We start from the raw sequence: 17,490 nt of genomic DNA, 5'->3' as shown, positions 1-17,490 counted from the left end.
CAAAGGCTTCATTGTCATTTTTGAATTGGATAAAATCTGCCTCTGACCTAAATGGACGGGAGTTCTGATTTAGCAAGTGTGAAGAAAACTCCTAAGAATCTGGTTGCTAATTCTAACTTTATCTGGTTTTGAGGTCAAAGGAGCAAGGTTTTCAACTGAGATGCCAGATGGCAGGCTGATTTTTAACCAACTTTTGCATGGTGGGTCCTCCTGAGATCATCAAGCAGCAGTTGTTTTTACTACGTTTGGACACAATTGGACACCATTTTGAATCGAGATGGCAGGCTGCTCCTTTCAAAACTGTGCTAGTTTTAACCACCTATTTCAAAACTGAACTGTTGTTTTTTTAGTTCCCTAGAACCCCCAAGGACCATTGGGTACAAAGATGCTATTATTTGATTTAAATCATAAGCAAGTGGTCTGTGACCCTTCAAACACTCTTGGACTCATCAGCCCTTGGCAGCATAGCCAATGGTCAGGTATTGCAGGAATTGCAGTCGACCCTTTGGAGAGATGTAGGGCCATAATCTGCTCCTCCCTCCATCAAATGCCGCCTGTGGGGAGCAGAAAAAGTAAGAGAAGTGGTGCCTCCTCTGCTTGAGCTTTCCTACCCTAGCTGGCCAGGACAACTTGGAAGTATGAATTTGAACCCCATAATTTTTTTCCCTCCTCCCTCCCAATCCATTTTCCTTTTGTGTTGTTTCTTTCCAGTGTTTGCCTATTCCTGTACAGTGGAACCTCGGTTTATGAACACCTCAGTTTATGAATTTTCGGTTTATGAACGCCGTGGACCCATCTGGAACGGATTAATTCACTTTCCATTACTTTCAATGGGAAAGTTCGCTTCAGTTTATGAACGCTTCAGTTTATGAACAGACGTCCGGAACCAATTGTGTTCATAAACCGAGGTATCACTGTACTAGACAGCTACGATGGTGATGTTCTCTGTCCACTGTTGCCTCTGAATGCCCATTGCCGGAAACCACAGGAAGAGAAAGCACAAAATTATCTGTTCCTTTCCAAGACGTCAACCAAACACAAAGGTCTCCTGCGCAGTTCAGAATTTTTATTCTCAAAATTTGTTACCAAAGTCTGGTTGACTCTCACACAAAAATCCCCCCCCCAAAGAGAAACCAGCAGCCTCATTTGCACCCATCACCTTAACTTATTGTCCGCCAGGTGTCAAAATAAATTACTTCTGTTCGTGTCGCAACCTCCTGCCCACACCTCCAAACTGAGGAGACATTGAAGAGGATGAGACGATGAACGCGGTTCTGAGGAGTTAGCAACTGGAGCTTGGGGGGGGGGTATTCTGGCCTGGTGGGGATTGCTCAGCCCCTCAGCTGACATTGCTCTCCTTTCTGATGGCATCTTCAATACCATGCCTAGGAACAAGAGGAGAAATAATCGTGTGCATGTTCACGGCCACCGACTTGGCTGGCTTTCAAAGAGGATCAAGCAAATTCATGGAGGGCAAACAAGGCTATATTGATGGCTACTAGCAACAAAAAGCTGTTTTTTTCATAAAGCCTGCAACTCAGGGATGGCCCATGTGGTGCCCTCACGCTGTGCTTGGGTTCCCAACTCCCATCTCCCAGCGAGAACGTCCGGTCGTCAGGGGTGATGGGTGTTTAAAGATTCTCTCAAGGCGAATCTTTAAAAAATGTAGTATAAACACAGACTACTGGGAAAAACTGGCTTGTGAGCACTCCAGTTGGAGAACAGCCTTTACCAAAGGTGTCATGGGCTTTGAAGACGCTCGAACTCAGGACGCAAGGGAGAAACGTGCTAAGAGGAAGGCACGCTTGGCAAATCCACACTGTGATTAACTCCTACCCAGAAACCAATGTCCCCACTGTGGAAGGACGTGTGGATCCAGAATTGGATATAAATATAAAAAATATAATAATAATAATAATAATAATAATAATAATAATAATAATAATTAATTCACTTTTCTATCTGTCTTTAAACTAGATTGCATTTCTTTTGTGTTTTGAACTGTTCCATGAGAAGAAGACCACGGTGGGGTGTTAGTATTCGCAATTACAATGATAAAATATAAATCATCATCTCCGGATATGAAGACCAAATCTGGCACAAGGGTTCCTAACAGGGCCGTCTTAAGCATATCCGGTGCCGTGGTGCAAAGATCCCTCCAGCGCCCCCCCCCCCATTTCCCAGACTTGCCAACCTTTGGGGAAGCATCCTTGGGGGAGCATCAACCCTAAACGCATTAACTGGGCTGAAACCCCACTCAATGAAACGAGGTTTATTTCTGACCAAGTGTGGAGATGGCGAGGCTGTATTTGCAGAGGGCATTTGAAGCTGACGCGCTCTTCCAATTTCTTTTTTATTTTCTTCCCATCTGAAGTCTCCAGCTATCCTGCCTGACATGGGGGAAGTGGTTCATTTTTTTAGTCCTCTATTAATCCAATGATGCATGCATTTTCACAGCTGCATAAGGTCTTGTGGGGAGAGGACGGTTTTGTAGAATCACAGAGTTGCGAGGGGTCCTGAGGGTCATCTAGTCCCACCCTCTGCAGTGCAGGAAATGTTTGCCCAACGTGGGGCTCAAACCCACAACCCTGGGATTAATAGTCTTATGCTCTGCCAATTCAGACATCTCAAAAGGAAAACAAGATTGAAGGCGAGGAAAAGAGTATTTATTGGGACTATTAAAAATGTGATTGTCTCTTTAAGAAGAAGATCAAACTTATCCATTCTGAAGGAAATCAGCCCTGAGTGCTCACTGGAAGGACAGATCCTGAAGCTGAGGCTCCAATACTTTTTTTTTAAAAAAAATATTTATTGTCATTTTCAACTTAAAATTTCCATTCATATCATTATCTCTATATAACCATATAACCAATCATCATCAAAAAAAGAAAAAGTCCAAAAAAGGCAGAAAAAAGCAAAAAGCAAAAATAACTAAGAAAAAAAAACAGACAAAAAGCAAAAACAAAAGGAAAAGAAGAAAATAATACCAATCTATTATTCATCACATTATCATAACATTGACTTCCCCGCTCCTCCCTTCCCGAGCCTAAATATAACCCCTATTTAGCAATTTTCTAATTAAATTGAAATCTCTCCAATTATTCACCAAAAAAATATTCTAACATATACAATTTAGCATTCTAACATATTCAATTCTTTAAACTGCATTACCAATTTAATTAAGCCTCTAATTACACCCTTTAGCCTCTTAAATTTTCACTAAAATTATTCTAACTTATCAAAACAAATATTCTTTCCCTCCAATTACGATTTTAAAAACCTAATGTCCCCCCTCCTCCACCGGATGACTTTCCCCTGGATATCCCAATCAGCTCATGTGTTCAGTCCAAATCCAAACCATTTAATCCGTCCCTTTGTTTACAATTCCTCTCAACCCACTCCATCTCTCACCCACTTCAGCCCAGCTTCTTCGCTCCACCAACCCCTCTGCCATCCCCAGTCCAGTTGTTCCTTTTTCTTAGCCTCCCAGTTAACATGTTCTTCACCTGGTTCTTGCCTCCCATCTCTCACTAAGGAGGTTTGAACCCAGGCCTCCACTTCGGTCTTTGGCACAGCTTGATTATTTTTTCCAGGAACCTGCTCTCCCTCTCTCACTGGGAGACACAGGTCCTGGGAGTCTCTATCCGATACAGTTCTATTGTTGTAACTCATGTTCCGTGCAGCCTCTCCCACCAGCTGCACTTCGTTCGAAGTCTGTAACTCCTCTCGGTCTTCTTGTCTTAAAAAATTGAAGTTTTTATTTTCTAAAGTTTCAGTCTGTGCGTCAGTGCTGTCAGCGGAGAGGGGTTGGCGTAGGTTTTCAATGCATAACTTTGTCAGTCTCGTATATTCTTTAACTCCCTGCATCACCTCTTGCACTTTTTCCCACACAGTTTGCATCTCTTTCTCACACAACATGTCTGGTTATTTTGACTATCTCCGTCCTTTGTCTTCTCAAATTACAATATGGCGCATAGGCTGTTGTGCCCGAGAGTAAGTCCTTCTTTGGCTGGCCGGTACATCTAGGCTTCTGTCACCCCGCTACTGGAGAGTTTGTTCTTATTTGTATCCAAAATTTGCGGAGATCCAAATTAAATATCACTCACTTCCCCTTGGCTCCGCTACCACCGGGGAGGGGTTCAAATTGCTTTTTAGCAAAGTCCAGAGTCCCGTTCCAGCGTTATGGCTGCAGGCTCTGCAATTGCTTGATGGTACCTCGGTAGGGGGGGGGGGGAACGACCTCCGTTTTCTTTTAAATTCCCCTCCTGTGTCCCAATTCCGTCCAAATTTGTAAAATTTCTTTACTTACAAGTCCAAATTTATTTCTTTGGAGGTATCTAGTGCGCGTTGTCGCCGGCATGGAGCTTACCGCCTCAGAGGTAGCGAAAAGACCCAAGGCTCCATCCCGCTCTGCCTGCGCACGTCATCCCCCCAAAAGGGGGTTGTCGGGCGACAAACGGAGCTCAAAGGAGCTCAGCTGGGTACCCACGTCCCCAAAAAGCCAAATTCGGGGGTTCTCCGGGTGGCCGCTTCGCCCGAGCGGCTCTACCCCCCCCCCTCTGAGGCGCCGGGAACCTCGGAGCCCGAAAATTCCCCTCCGGCTTCCAATGGCGCCAGACCGGAAGTCAGCCCTGAGGCTCCAATACTTTGGCCACCTCATGAGAAGAGAAGACTCCCTGGAAAAGACCCTGATGTTGGGAAAGATTGAGGGCAGAAGGAGAAGGGGACGACAGAGGACGAGATGGTTGGACAGTGTTCTCGAAGCTACGAACATGAGTTTGACCAAACTGCGGGAGGCAGTGGAAGACAGGAGTGCCTGGTGTGCTCTGGTCTATGGGGTCATGAAGAGGCGGACACGACTAAATGACTAAACAAAAACAACAACAAAGCTGAAGAGGGAATTATGGGGAAAGGAAAGAAAATGAATCCTCTCAAAGGTCCTCCTGAAAAACTGCCCAAGGTTGTCTTGGCGGGTAAATGTTTTATATATCAGTCACTCTGGTCTGGAGAAAAACTCCTGCTGGGCCTGAGAGGCACATTTAGTCTCCTCAGGAGATACTGAGGTGGGTTTTATCTCTCCAGAGATGAAAGAAAGGGAGGAGGGTCTCTCCAGAGAACGAGGCTCCTGAGAACGTGTAGAGTTCGGCTCCTGAGTCAGCGTCATAAAAAGACACACGTCCCCCTTCATAGTCCAGAGTCACCCGGATCCTCCTGGGCTTCTCCCTCAGGGACAGAGGAGACGAATCAGGGGAGGTGAAGGCCCAGTAAATGCCTTCCCACTTCCCCACAGCCCAGATCCCCACCTCAGGACTGAAGTAGAAGCTGCCCTTTCTCTCCACAGACTTTCTGGCGACCCCCACAGCCCACCCTTCCCCACTTCCCACATTGACTTCCCAGAAATGTCTGCCTGCTGTGAATCCCTCACGTCCCAACAAACAAGAAAAGATGTTGAATCTCTCAGGATTATCAGGCAGGGTTTGAGGTCTGTCTCCCAATCTCAGGCTTTTCCGATTCTCCGACAGGATGAGCCAGGGATGGGCTGTGTCTGGATCCAGAGTGACATTTGCTGTTGGGGAGAAAAGAGGGAAAGAGAAGATTAGGCAGAATCAGCTGAGAGAGAGAGAGAGAGAGAGAGGGAGAGGGAGAGAGACTGAGACTCCTCCTTGCAGACTTTGATCAGAATAAATATCTTCCTTGTTGGTTTCTAAATCAGTTTTCTCCACTTTCATCAGTCTTTGAGAATTGTGAGCTTCGTTAGTCTTGTTAAGCCTTCACACATGAACCTTTGAAAGAGTCCGCCCCCTGAGGAAACCATTCCTGTGAAACGGGAAAGAACCTGGCTACCCGTCAGATGAGATAAGAACGTATGTGAAGAGATAAGAACGCATGATACATCATAGCACTTTATTGTCGGACTTTATTGCAGTTTATACTGAACTTTTAAGACTTCGAGCATGAGACTTTGCACACATTTTTGAATCTCCTTGTATATGTGAAGGTTGTTTATACATTTAAATATTTGCACCTCACAGTGGTTTTTCTTTTCATTGTTTCGCCAACATCACCATGGTTGTCTGTTTGTTGCTGCTTCTCTCAACCCAGGCATTTTCTAAGAGGAAAAACCACTCAGCAAACCTTTTACTCCTCTCTTCTGTTAGTGAAGGAGAAATAGAGGAAAATTGAAGGGAGAAGAAGAGAAACTGCTCTCCTCTTCCAGTCTTTGTGGGAATTGGCCGTTGGGGACCTCTGGGTTGGGCTGGGAGATGAGGACCCCCTGTTATAATAATAATAATAATAATAATAATAATAATAATAATAATAATAATAATAATAATATAATTACGTTTGCATACAGCCCTTCATCTGTAGGTCTATAGGTCTCAGGGTGGTTCACAGCATATAAAGACAACATAAAAACACATACAGTATAGGCATCCCCTCACTTTCACGGGGGTCACGTTCTGGGCCCTCGTACCCATATGTGAAAACCGTGATAAGAGGGGAACCTGTTTATTCCTTCTCTCCATCTCTCTCACCCACTTTGTCTCTCCTTGCCTTCCTACCATCTTGGAAGTTTAAGGCTTGCCGCCACGGAAGAGAAATCAGGTGGCAGGGTAATTTTACAAAGGATGGCTTATTCCATGCTTCTCTTTTGGATTTAATGCATACCATAAGACTAGTTCCCTGGGGGAAGGGAGGAATAACTCAAAAGGTTACCAGTTTGTGGCTGAGACAGTCATGATAGGCAAGTGTAGGGCTGCCATATTTTGAAGAGCAAGAAAGAGGACACATTTGCCAACTACTTTTAACCATGGATCACTATGACAACTCATTTTAAATACCCCTACTATATGTAGGCTATAGAAGGTGTGATATATTGCTAGTAGCAATGCTCTTAACTTTCAACAACAAAATAATAATAATACATATTGCTCCCTCACTTGCCACATTAAAGTTTTTGGGCTCACGTTCACCTCTTTGTGAACATAAGTGTGCACAGAACAATTTATTAAACTGTTTAACATCTGCATATGGACTCTCCTTAAGGGCAGGGGGATGTTAACTCTTGCCTTCCCAGACTCCTCCAATATCTTGTAGCTGAGCCCGCGTCCTTTTAGTTCAGCCACAAGAGAAGGGATTTTGCTAGCTTAAGAATCTGTTGTGATTCTCTGCTGCAGACTAGCTAAGCAAGGTGGCTTAGATCGGAGTCTAATACACTAGAAAAAAATTAATGGGATCATGTAAACCAAAAAACCAAACAAAAAAACTTGGGACTATGCCAAATTTAAAAAATCCTCCCAGGCAGAAATTTTAATCATGAAAATAAAGGATGTGGCAGGGAAAAAGAAGACATATGGCAACCAGGCCTGAAAAAGGTCACATGGAAAAGCGACCCAACTTTCTCTAGGCAGGAATAAAACTCTTCCCTCCTCTGTCTGATCCTTCTGGGAAGTTTCACCCCCCCCCTTCTGCACCTCCAAGTCCACCCTCTCTGCATTTGTGGTACAAACAGCAGGGCTAGAGTCAAGCTGTGGGTGGTCTCAACTGTACAGAAGAGACTCTTGACCCACCATGAAACTCTAGTCCCCCCCCCCCCTGTGAATTGGGGTGAAACTTACCTCTCTGGAGATTTCTGAATGACTGGACATCTGAGGAAGCAAAAAGACAGGCTTAATGGTCTACACTGCAATAGCTCAAAGAAAATCTTTTTACAAAATATCACCATAACATAGAATCTGTTGTTTCCATATTTCAAACAAGATTAAATCATAGAACAAATAATTGCAAAGATGACAACCGTAGGCCTAAGGAATTGAAACAACTAACGTGTTTACCTGTGAATCCTGCATTGCAGAGGGTTGGACTAGATGATCCTTAGGATCCTTTCAAACTCTACTATTCCAGGATTCCATGGGGAAATCAGAAATGGTAAACCATACTAGAAAATGGAGGAATACAATCATTCAAAATTCAGAAATGAATTGTTGATCTGTACTGGAGGGCTTGAGGAAGGTTAACATCTGCCCCAAATAAACTGGTGGGAAAAAGCTGTTCAAACTGAAATTTCCAATCATGCTGACAAACCAAATTGCAGAGGAAGAATTGGCAGAGCTGGAATGGGGCTGATCTCATGAGAACTGTGGGAACTCTGAGGAGATTGGGATGGCTGAAGCATGAGAAATGGCTGGTGAGCTTGAAACTCTGAGGAAGAGGCGGCTCAAGCCTTGGCTGTGCTGCTGGGAGACCAGCCTGGGCAGGAGGTGGAGGAGGGACTGGGTGCCTGTGGGTGCCCTTTAAAACACACTTCAAGAGGGGGAAATCCAAGCAAATCCCGAGAAGCCTCAAAAGAACCTCTCCAGATTGTGTGGAGGGAAAACAAAATGCAAGGGAGGTTCCCTAGACATGAGAACTCGAGAAGAGGGACATTGGACTGATCCTGCAGGATTCTCCTTAAGGGCTTTTGTAAGATATTGCAAGGCTCTGACGCTTTTTCCTACAAACAAGCAGTATATAAATTTTATGAGGGGGAAACCAGGATAATAGTCTATGGGCAGGAATGGAACTCAGACTGGTGTGCAGGTTCTTCACAGGGACGAACTCTGCCCCCACCCCAAGCCTTCAAACCCCCTCCCAGTTCATTCATGGGACATACAAAGAACCCAAACACCACTACAGGACTGTTACCCAGAGTGATGCCACTGATGGGGGTCCCAAACTCTGCAGCAGAGACGGTTCAAAACCCATGAAATATCAGCCCCCATCTCTCCTGTGAAATTGTTGCTCCCCTGGAAATTTACCTTTCTGAATCTGTTTTCTGCATAAAAGAGCATCTGAGGAAGCAAAAAAGATATAAAGTGTAAGGGCAACACTCTTCCACCTGAAATAAATCTCCATACAAAAGTAACACGTTGTGGCTCCCAAACGTCAAAAACCTAGAAGTAAATACTGCAAGAGCCGTGCCTCGGAAATTGACCGTTTTGTAAGTTGAATCTCCTTTTGGAGCCGATTATGTTCGACTTCTGAGGTTTGACTGTACAAGTATTAAATAGTACAGTGGAACTTCAGAAGCTGACCGCCTTTGAACTCGAATGTTTCAGCTTCCAAACAAAAGAAAAACCGAAGTGATTGTTTTTCAGAAGCCGAACCTCCAGCACAGCTTCTGCAGCTTCCGATTGGCTGCAGGAAGCTTCTTCAGCCAATCGGAAGCCATGCCTTGTTTCTTGAACCATTTTGGAGCCAAAAGGACTCATGGAACAGATTAAATACAAGAACCGAGGTACGACTGTAGAAAAAATGATAAAAAACAAGAAAATCATAGGAAGAATCAATGAAAATAACTAAAGCTTTAAAACTCAGCAATCATAAAGCAAGCATACAAATAGCACAATAAAAATATTCAGTATGAATCCTGATGGTCTCTGAACTTTGCCACAGAAATTGGGCTCTACATTCTTGGACTGGAGGGAGGAAGAGCAATAGGAATCCTGTAAAAGTATAAAGAGGGGAGATGGAGGCAGCCGTAACATCTTCCCCAAGTAAAGTGGTGGGGTAAATTATTAAAACCAAAATTGTGAAACATGAGAAGTGAAGGTTGCTGTGGAAGGATTGGCAGAGCTCTCATGCAAAGGGAAGTCCTTCCTCAGCAACCTTTTAGAAATCTTTCAGATTTTTAACAAGCATAATTGTGCCCTATAGCAGTGGTTCTCAACCTGTGGGTCCCCAGATATTGTTGGACTACAATTTCCACAATCCCTGACTGCTGGTCCTTCCCACTAGGGATGATGGGAGTTGTAGTCCAACAACATCTGGGGACCCACAGGTTGAGAGCCACTGCCCTATAGGATTCATGTCCTCTTGCTTCCATCCTCAATGTGGGAACTCTCAGGAAATTATTATGCTTGAAGCCCTAGATATGGCAGCTGCAGGGGAACGTCTGAGGAAGAGATGGCTCAGGCCTTGGCTCCACTGCTAAGAAACAAGCCTGAGCAGGAGGTAGAGGGGGAACTGGGGGCTTCTTAATGCCCTTTGACTCCATTCATAGCAAGAGAGGCTCCCAAAGGAAAATCCCAGATTGTGTAGACAGGATACCAAAAGGAAAAGGAGGTTCCGTAAAATTGTAAACAGATGCACATGGGAGGAAAATATCCCGACTTTGCTTGACACTCTGGTTCAGACTTTCTTTACAAGCTCCAGTGTCATTTTTCATTACCTTTCCATTTTTCCATTGTATCCTCCACAAGGTGATTTACATCACAGGATTCCAAGATCCTGTTCCTCAGTTCTGGAGGGAAAGCCAGTGGCTTGTCTAGACTCTCCCTTTTCTCATACCTGGTGAAAAGAGAAACAATGTCAGCCCATTCAAATCCACAATTCTTGGCACAGGAAAAGAATTTTTTTTGAAGAAAAGCCCTGTTTTCCTGGGATTCAAACAGCCTCCCTTAGTGCAAGAGTGGAAGGGCGCAGGGCTGGAAGGGACCCAAGGATCAACCGCTATCTACCAAAACCTACCGGGGATCTACCAGTAGATCACAATCAACCTGTTGGACATCCCTGGCCTACAGGGACCGGCAGGCACCGAGTGGGGAGATTAACCCTCACTATGGACTCCTCAACCAGACCCCCAAGGGCCAACACAGCAACCCCAAGCCTCTCCCCACTGTTGTCTATTAAAGAAGTAGCAGAATCAAATGGTATCAAAGGGCAGGAATTGTCTGAGGGTGAGGACAGCACAGCACACATTTTCTTTTTCTAAATGTCCCCAGAGAAGGTGTGAGGAAGATAAAGGGATTCACTTTTCTTGGAAAACGTGAAATGTTCCTTAAAACCTCTACTCTGAACCTGAATGACACCTTAAATTTAAACACTGCAGCCGGAATATGGTCAGGAAAATAGCCAATTCCTTTGTGAGAAATCACCCCCTCCCAAGGGGCTCTATGGGGCAGGTGTTTGCTTGAGATAAGGTGGGGTGGCTGGCAGAGTGTTTGCTGTAAGAGTGACTAAACTGGTCAGTCAAGAAGGAAACAACTAAGGCAATAATTGCTCCAAAGAAAGTAACTTTGCCTTGTTGTGTGCCAGTAAAACTGCCTTCCCTTAGCGACACTTGAGTAAACTCAAAATATTTGTTTTTGGAGCTTGGGGATCTTGTCCTTTGATATATTAGATAACCTCAGCTCTATAATCAGATGTTTGCAGAAGATGAGACAGATCTTCCACAGGTACACAGCCAAATCAAATGACTAATCAAAAGGACATTCAGGCCAATACAAAACAAATTATAATCTGTATAACTGTATAATTGTGTATGATTACAAAAGAAAAACCAAACCTCACCAAGGAAATGGCGCCAATTCATTGGGGAGAATTGGGGGGCTACAAATTCCAAAGAGGGGGTCCAGTTTTACCAGTGAGATGCTGCAGGGAGTGAGTCCTACAGTCTCTCGCCTGCAGCCCCTGTTTGAGGGCCATGTTTGAGGTTCTTGCATTCTGGCCTCATGGAGGGATGCTAATGGAAATGAGCCAGATCCACTTACCTCTGCAAGGTGCTTCTCACATCCTAGAGGGAAAAAGAGAAGGGAATTCACTGCACACCACAGGCCACACTACGAAGACCCCCTCAGACCTTGGCCCTTGGATGTCAGTTTGCCTGGCACATGCCAAGGTTGTGGATAGGGATGGCTGAATCAGCCAGTTTTGGTTTCTCACAGTTTTTATTTTTCCACTCTGAGATAGAATAATAGAATCATAGAGTTGGAAGAGACCACAAGGGCCATGCAGTCCAACCCCCTGCCAAGCAGGAAACACCATCAAAGCATTCTTGACATATGCCTGTCAAGCCTCTGCTTAAAGACCTCCAAAGAAGGAGACTCCACCACACTCCTTGGTAGCAAATTCCACTGCCGAACAGCTCTTACTGTCAGGAAGTTCTGTTTAGGAACTTTAGGAAGTTCTGTTTAGTTCTCTTACTGTTTAGGTGGAATCTTCTTTCTTGAAGTTTGAATCCATTGCTCCGTGTCCGCTTCTCTGGAGCAGCAAAAAACAATCTTTCTCCCTCCTCCATATGACATCCCTTCATATATTTGAACATGGCTATCATATCACCCCTCAACCTTCTCTTCTCCAGGCTAAACATACCCAGCTCCCTAAGCCGTTCCTCATGAGGCATTGTTTCCAAGCCTTTCACCATTTTGGTTGCCCTCTTCTGTACACGTTCCAGATAATTTTTCCAATATCAAGTTCTCCACATTTCCACATAGGTTTGCAATTATTTTTAAAAAATCCTTATGAAAATCCACCGGCATTTTAGGGAAATTTCACATTTGTGGGTTCAAGAGAAGATTCCAACACATCTCATGTCTTAGATTATAATTTATTAATTTTACCCCCGTTGGCATTGTGCAATTAAGACATAAGTAAGCCTACAGGATAATCCTACTAGGGCACTGTCCCAAATTGTCTTCCACAGAAGTCCCCAAATTTCAAATGCTACTTTCCAACTGAAAATAAAAAAGCACCTGCAGCATAAAATGCCTCCAAAGGGGTAATAAAACAGCTCAGTGTTTCTCTGGGCTCATCCACACTTCTGCTTTTCCTGTGCCCAGAAAACATGGGTCCAAGTGGTTTAGCCTTTGCCCTGCCACTTTCCCTCAGGAAAAACCTGCTCCTTAGTGCAACATCAAAGCAATCTGGAGAAAACCTGGCTGACGTTTGCTCTCAATCAGGAGTAAACAGTGGGTTTTCCTGGAGGAAAGGGGTGGGAGAAGCAGCAGTCTGGATGAGTCCCTCTGTCTTGCTCTTTTGTCACTGTGACTGAGGACCATTTTGGACCGATATGTATCCACGGGGAAAGTGATCGACCCAGAAGTCGTGGAGGGAACGGGAAGAGAAGCTTGGTCAAGAGACTGGCTCATGTCGGAAGGAGGCCTGAATGCATCCTCGGTGAAGCCCCTCACAGGACAGGAAGGCAGCATTGCCCAGTGGGAAGGCATTCAGAGACAAATCATCAGCAAAGAGCAGAAGATCACCTTCCGTTCCATCAAGAACACAGAAGAATCTCTAGTCTCCATTCAGGTGAGTTGAGCATCCCAGGTCTCTTGGGTGTTCCTGTCCATTACAATCCTGACTAGTGGCTCCATCAACTGAGCCCCTGAACTCCTTGCATACATGAAAGGGGCACAGAAAGAATGGGAGGCAGCCTTTTCCTGGAGCCTTGGGCTGTTCCTGCCACAGTCTTACCTGCAGGAGTTCACTCGCTGGCTGCTGATGCTTCTCCTCCATCTCCTGGATGATCCTCTTAAGGGAGGAGAGTTTCCTGGAGAGTCTGGCCAGCTGCTCATCCCTTCTCCCTACAATCTCCTTCTCTACCTCTTCCATATGATTCAGGAGACGTTTCTCTTGTTCTTCCAGGAACTGGCGCAGTTCTCTGAACTTCTCTACAGTCTTCAGCCTCTCCGTTTCTGTTAATTTCTGCAAGAAAAGAGGAGGTCTGAGTGTGGACAATGGTCAGCCTTCAAAACAGCAGGACGAAAATTATAAGAATTCCACAGGGAGGGCACTTCTGATTTTTCAGAGACATCAAACCTCCAGTGGCTAAGGAAGAAAATATTTATTTTGAGGAGAGGCCCTCCCCATTGCTATTTCTGTTGACTTCTATTTTGCAGAGGGCTACTGCCTAAAGCAAGGAGCATTTTCCTAGCCATGGATGTTCCCTGCATGTTTTGGGGCATAGCATAACCTGAGTTCTAAGTTGTTCAGAGAACATCCATGGACATAAAACACCCCTCAGTTTAGACTGGGGCCATTTAGGTGTAGGAAGGCAACAGAAACAGAGGAAGAGGGGGAGGACAAAGTGCAGAGTTCATCCCCATAGCTCCCCTGTTTTCTTTAAAGGTTCAAAATGGCCTGAGTTTCCTAAAAAATGAACAAGATTGCCCCATCACTTCTTAGTCCTGACTCTATTATTATTATTATTATTATTATTATTATTATTATTATTATTATTAATTGAAATTATATACTGCCCTATACCTGGAGGTCTCAAGTGCTTGTTCCCTGTCTAGTAACAATAGAGACCCTTACAAGGAGGTCTTTGCTTTCCTTGTCCAGATCTGCTTGAAAGGCGAGAATTTCCTCTCTCTCTTTCCTCAGAATCGCCAGGCGGCAGCAGATCTCTCCCTAAAGAGAAAAGAAAAAACTCAGCTTGGATTGAGACACACAGAGAGATGAAAATCATACTGGCTTCCTGGGTCCAGTGGCCTTGCTATAATAGCAAAGTAGTTTACTGGAGGAAATAAAAGTCCAGATGTTTTCAACCTTTTTGGGTCCACGGCTCCCTCAACAAACTCCCCTTGCTTGCAGAGCTGGCAGCCCCTCACCCTTTCTCAAACCCCCTCCCTTGCAGAGTGCTCTCTCAGCCTCCTCTCCTCTCCCCCCTCCTTGGGAGTCCCAGCCTGACTTGAGGTCCCAGGGAGAAGTGGGAAGAGGAGGAAGGGCTAGGCATGATCCAACCTGGGATGTATCGGTCCAGCATCAAAGAGATAGTGAGGTGAGGATTGATCAGCCCCTCAGCTGACATTGCTCTCCTTTCTGATGCCATCTTCAATACCATGCCTAGAAAAACGAGGAGAAATAATCATGTGCATGTTCACGGCCACCGACTTGGCCAGCTTTCAAAGAGGATCAGGCAAATTCATGGAGGACTGTGTTTTTCATACAGGTGTCATGGGCTTTGAAGATGCTTGAACTCAGGATGAAAGGCATGCTTGGCAAATGCACACTGTGATCAACTCCTGCCCGGAAACCTATGTCTCCACTGTGGAAGGATGTGTGGATCCAGAATTGGCCTCCACAGTCACTTACGGACTCACTGTTAAAACCGTGTTTATGGAAGACAATCTTACTCAGCTACAAGTGATCGCAAAAGAATAAGAATCCATTTAGACCAGGGGCCAGCAAACTTTTTCAGCAGGGGGCCGATCCACTGTCCCTCAGACCTTGTTGGGGTCCAGGCCATACTATATTTTTTTGGGGGGGATGAATGAATTCCTATGCCCCACAAATAACCCAGAGATGTATTTTAAATAAAAGCACACTGATTCCCGTTTGTAGGCTGGATTTAGAAGGCGAGCTGTCTATGCAGGCCATAACGTGCTTCTTTGTAATAAGAGGTAACCAACATATCACTTCTGCCCTCAAGGTTTTTAATGCTAAAGTCAGAGCCCAACTGCTCTATGGAATTCCAATTTGGATGACAGGGTTTAGCGAAGTTCTGTCAGACTCCTTCCCTTCCCCAGGGTTACAACGGTTTTGCACAAAGATACGACAACTTGGGCACTCAGAGGATGAAGAATTTCACCCGCTGTCTCTGTGGTGTGATCTTCCCGTTTCCATTCACCGTCTTGGCTTCTCAAGGCATTTTTCTGCGTATAACCCTGGAAAACATCATTTCTCATCTCTCTCTTTCCCACTTGTTCTGAGTCTTCTGGAACATATTTCCCCTCAACTCGGCTACGATCAGCCACCTTTTCTTTACCTGTAGGTTGAAATTAGAGAATCCCAAACTCAACTCATTCCCCGATAGGATGGAACTTGAATTATTATTATTATTATTATTATTATTATTATTATTATTATTATTTATACCCCGCCCATCTGGCTTCCCCAGCCACTCTGGGCGGCTTCCAACAGAAAAATAAAACACAGTAATCTATTAAACATTAAAAGCCTCCCTGAACAGGGCTGCCTTCAGATGTCTTCTAAAAGACTGGTAGTTGTTTTCCTCTTTGACATCTGTTCGGAGGGCGTTCCACAGGGCAGGCGCCTACATATGAGTGCTTTAAACATAATGGTAGGGATGTGGGGTTAGCCTGAACTTAGCATAACATTGTGGATCTTGGAGGGACCTTGGGGTCATCTAGACTGACCCGCTATTCAAGGTAGGATCTGCAGTGCCAGGTGCCACCGAAGCATCCCTGGCGGACGGCTGTCCACTCTCTTCTTTAAGACCCCCAGCGACATTCCCACCTCCTCCACGAGTCGGTTCGATCCTCTTTTTAAAGCCATCCTTGTTGGGGGACTACAATTGCCTCCTGTGGAGGGGAGTTCCAGAGGTTAAAGATGCGCTGCTGTGAGAAGGTCTCTTTGGTCTCCGATGCTCTGGGAGGGATGCTCAAGCTGGCAGACCCCCTTCGTTTTAGGAGCGTCTCTGCCCCATGCCGTCCCCCTGCCCTACCACCCCTCCCCAGTACCCCATAGAAAAGCACTGTCCGCGTACCCTTTGACCCAACTTGCTCAAAGAGTTTGCTTCTTATGGAAGGGGGAAATCAGCAGCACAGAGACCCCTGGCCGCTACCCAGAGGAGGGAGAGCGATTGCAAAAGAGGTTCTTTTTTTCCTCCTGCCTCTCCACCACCATGCCCCAGTCTAGGACACTGCGCTCCTCCCTCCTCCTCCTCCTCCTCCTCCTTTTCTTCTTTCCTCCTCCTTTTCTGCCAGCTGCAATAGAAATTCAAAACCAAGGCCCACCCCCTAACCAGGGAGGAAAAACCCTTCCTGGCTTTCACACGCCTGCCTCCCTTTGTGCAACTCTAGCCATTGCAGCTCTGTGGGTTTAACTCTTCAGCTGCACAAATCCATGCAGAATAGCAGAGTTGGAAGGGACCTAAGGGTCATCTAGTCCAACCCCCTCAATGCAGGAATTTTTCACCCAACATGGGGCTGGAACCCATATCCCTGAGATTAAGAGTCTCATGCTCTGCCATCTGAGCTATCTTAGGTGCAACCTTATTAGAAACGGTGCATTATTATTATTATTATTATTTAATCGTATTGGCCCAAATATAAGCTGCACTTTCCCCCCCAAATTCTGACCATGAAAAAATAAAGTGCAGCTTAAATTTGCGACCTTACAAAAATGGGCTTTTACGATATTGCTGCTGAAACAGACATACGGTAAAGGGAACAAAAAAAAATGTTTTATTGCTAGTTTGCGAGCTTAAGACTTCATTTGCCATTTACGGGTGTGAGTGCCTGCGGAATTGTAGCAATTGAATAATAATAATAATAATAATAATAATAATAATAATAATATATTTATACCCCGCCCATCTGGCTGGGCTTCCCCTGCCACTCTGGGCAGCTTCCAACAAACATTAAAATACATCAAGTAGCAATTTGCGATTTTAGCGATTGTATGGTAACTTTTGTGGGCTTGCAAGATCAAAGGCTTCAATTGGCTTGGAGTTACAATTCTACCAAGGGCAACGATTTTCAGCCTGTAACCCGATTTTAAGGGAGCGGCTTTCCACAGGGAGGGCGCCACTACCGAGAAGGCCCTCTGCCTCGTTTTTTAAATTTATTTTTCAAAATTTGAAATTGGCTATCTTGCCTCTTCTTGGTCTCCTCTTTTCCAGGCTAAACTTACCCAGATCTTTCAACCGTTCCTCATAAGGTTTAGATTCCAGACCTTTGATCATCTTGGTTGTCATCCCTCAAG

General features: G+C 45.0%; 1 protein-coding gene across 4 annotated transcripts; it reads right to left on the bottom strand.

Annotated features, from left to right (window-relative positions):
- Positions 1-2,638: 2,638 nt before the first annotated feature.
- Positions 2,639-15,812, bottom strand: LOC118080196 (zinc finger protein RFP-like). 4 transcript variants are annotated; one of them, XM_088664226.1, is made up of 8 exons: positions 14,077-14,345; positions 13,234-13,464; positions 11,532-11,554; positions 10,211-10,329; positions 8,799-8,831; positions 7,620-7,649; positions 5,438-5,566; positions 2,639-2,787 (listed from the first exon to the last, which is right to left on the bottom strand). In XM_088664226.1, the coding sequence occupies exons 2-8, from the start codon at positions 13,369-13,371 to the stop codon at positions 2,750-2,752; spliced, it is 510 nt and encodes a 169-aa protein (XP_088520352.1). In that variant the 5' UTR covers positions 13,372-13,464; positions 14,077-14,345; the 3' UTR covers positions 2,639-2,749. The 4 variants fall into 4 exon arrangements, with proteins under 4 accessions (XP_088520352.1, XP_088520350.1, XP_088520351.1 ...); XM_088664224.1 differs by lacking the exon at positions 2,639-2,787 and having other exon boundaries at positions 2,789-5,566; positions 14,077-15,812; XM_088664227.1 differs by lacking the exons at positions 2,639-2,787; positions 5,438-5,566 and adding an exon at positions 5,900-6,151 and having other exon boundaries at positions 14,077-15,812.
- Positions 15,813-17,490: the final 1,678 nt, after the last annotated feature.

Source organism: Zootoca vivipara, chromosome 2 (assembly GCF_965207765.1).
Source record: "Zootoca vivipara chromosome 2, rZooViv2.hap1.1, whole genome shotgun sequence".
NCBI classification, from domain to species: domain Eukaryota; kingdom Metazoa; phylum Chordata; class Lepidosauria; order Squamata; family Lacertidae; genus Zootoca; species Zootoca vivipara.
Note: the sequence above shows the minus strand (reverse complement) of the source record. Positions and strands in the feature narration are given on the sequence as shown.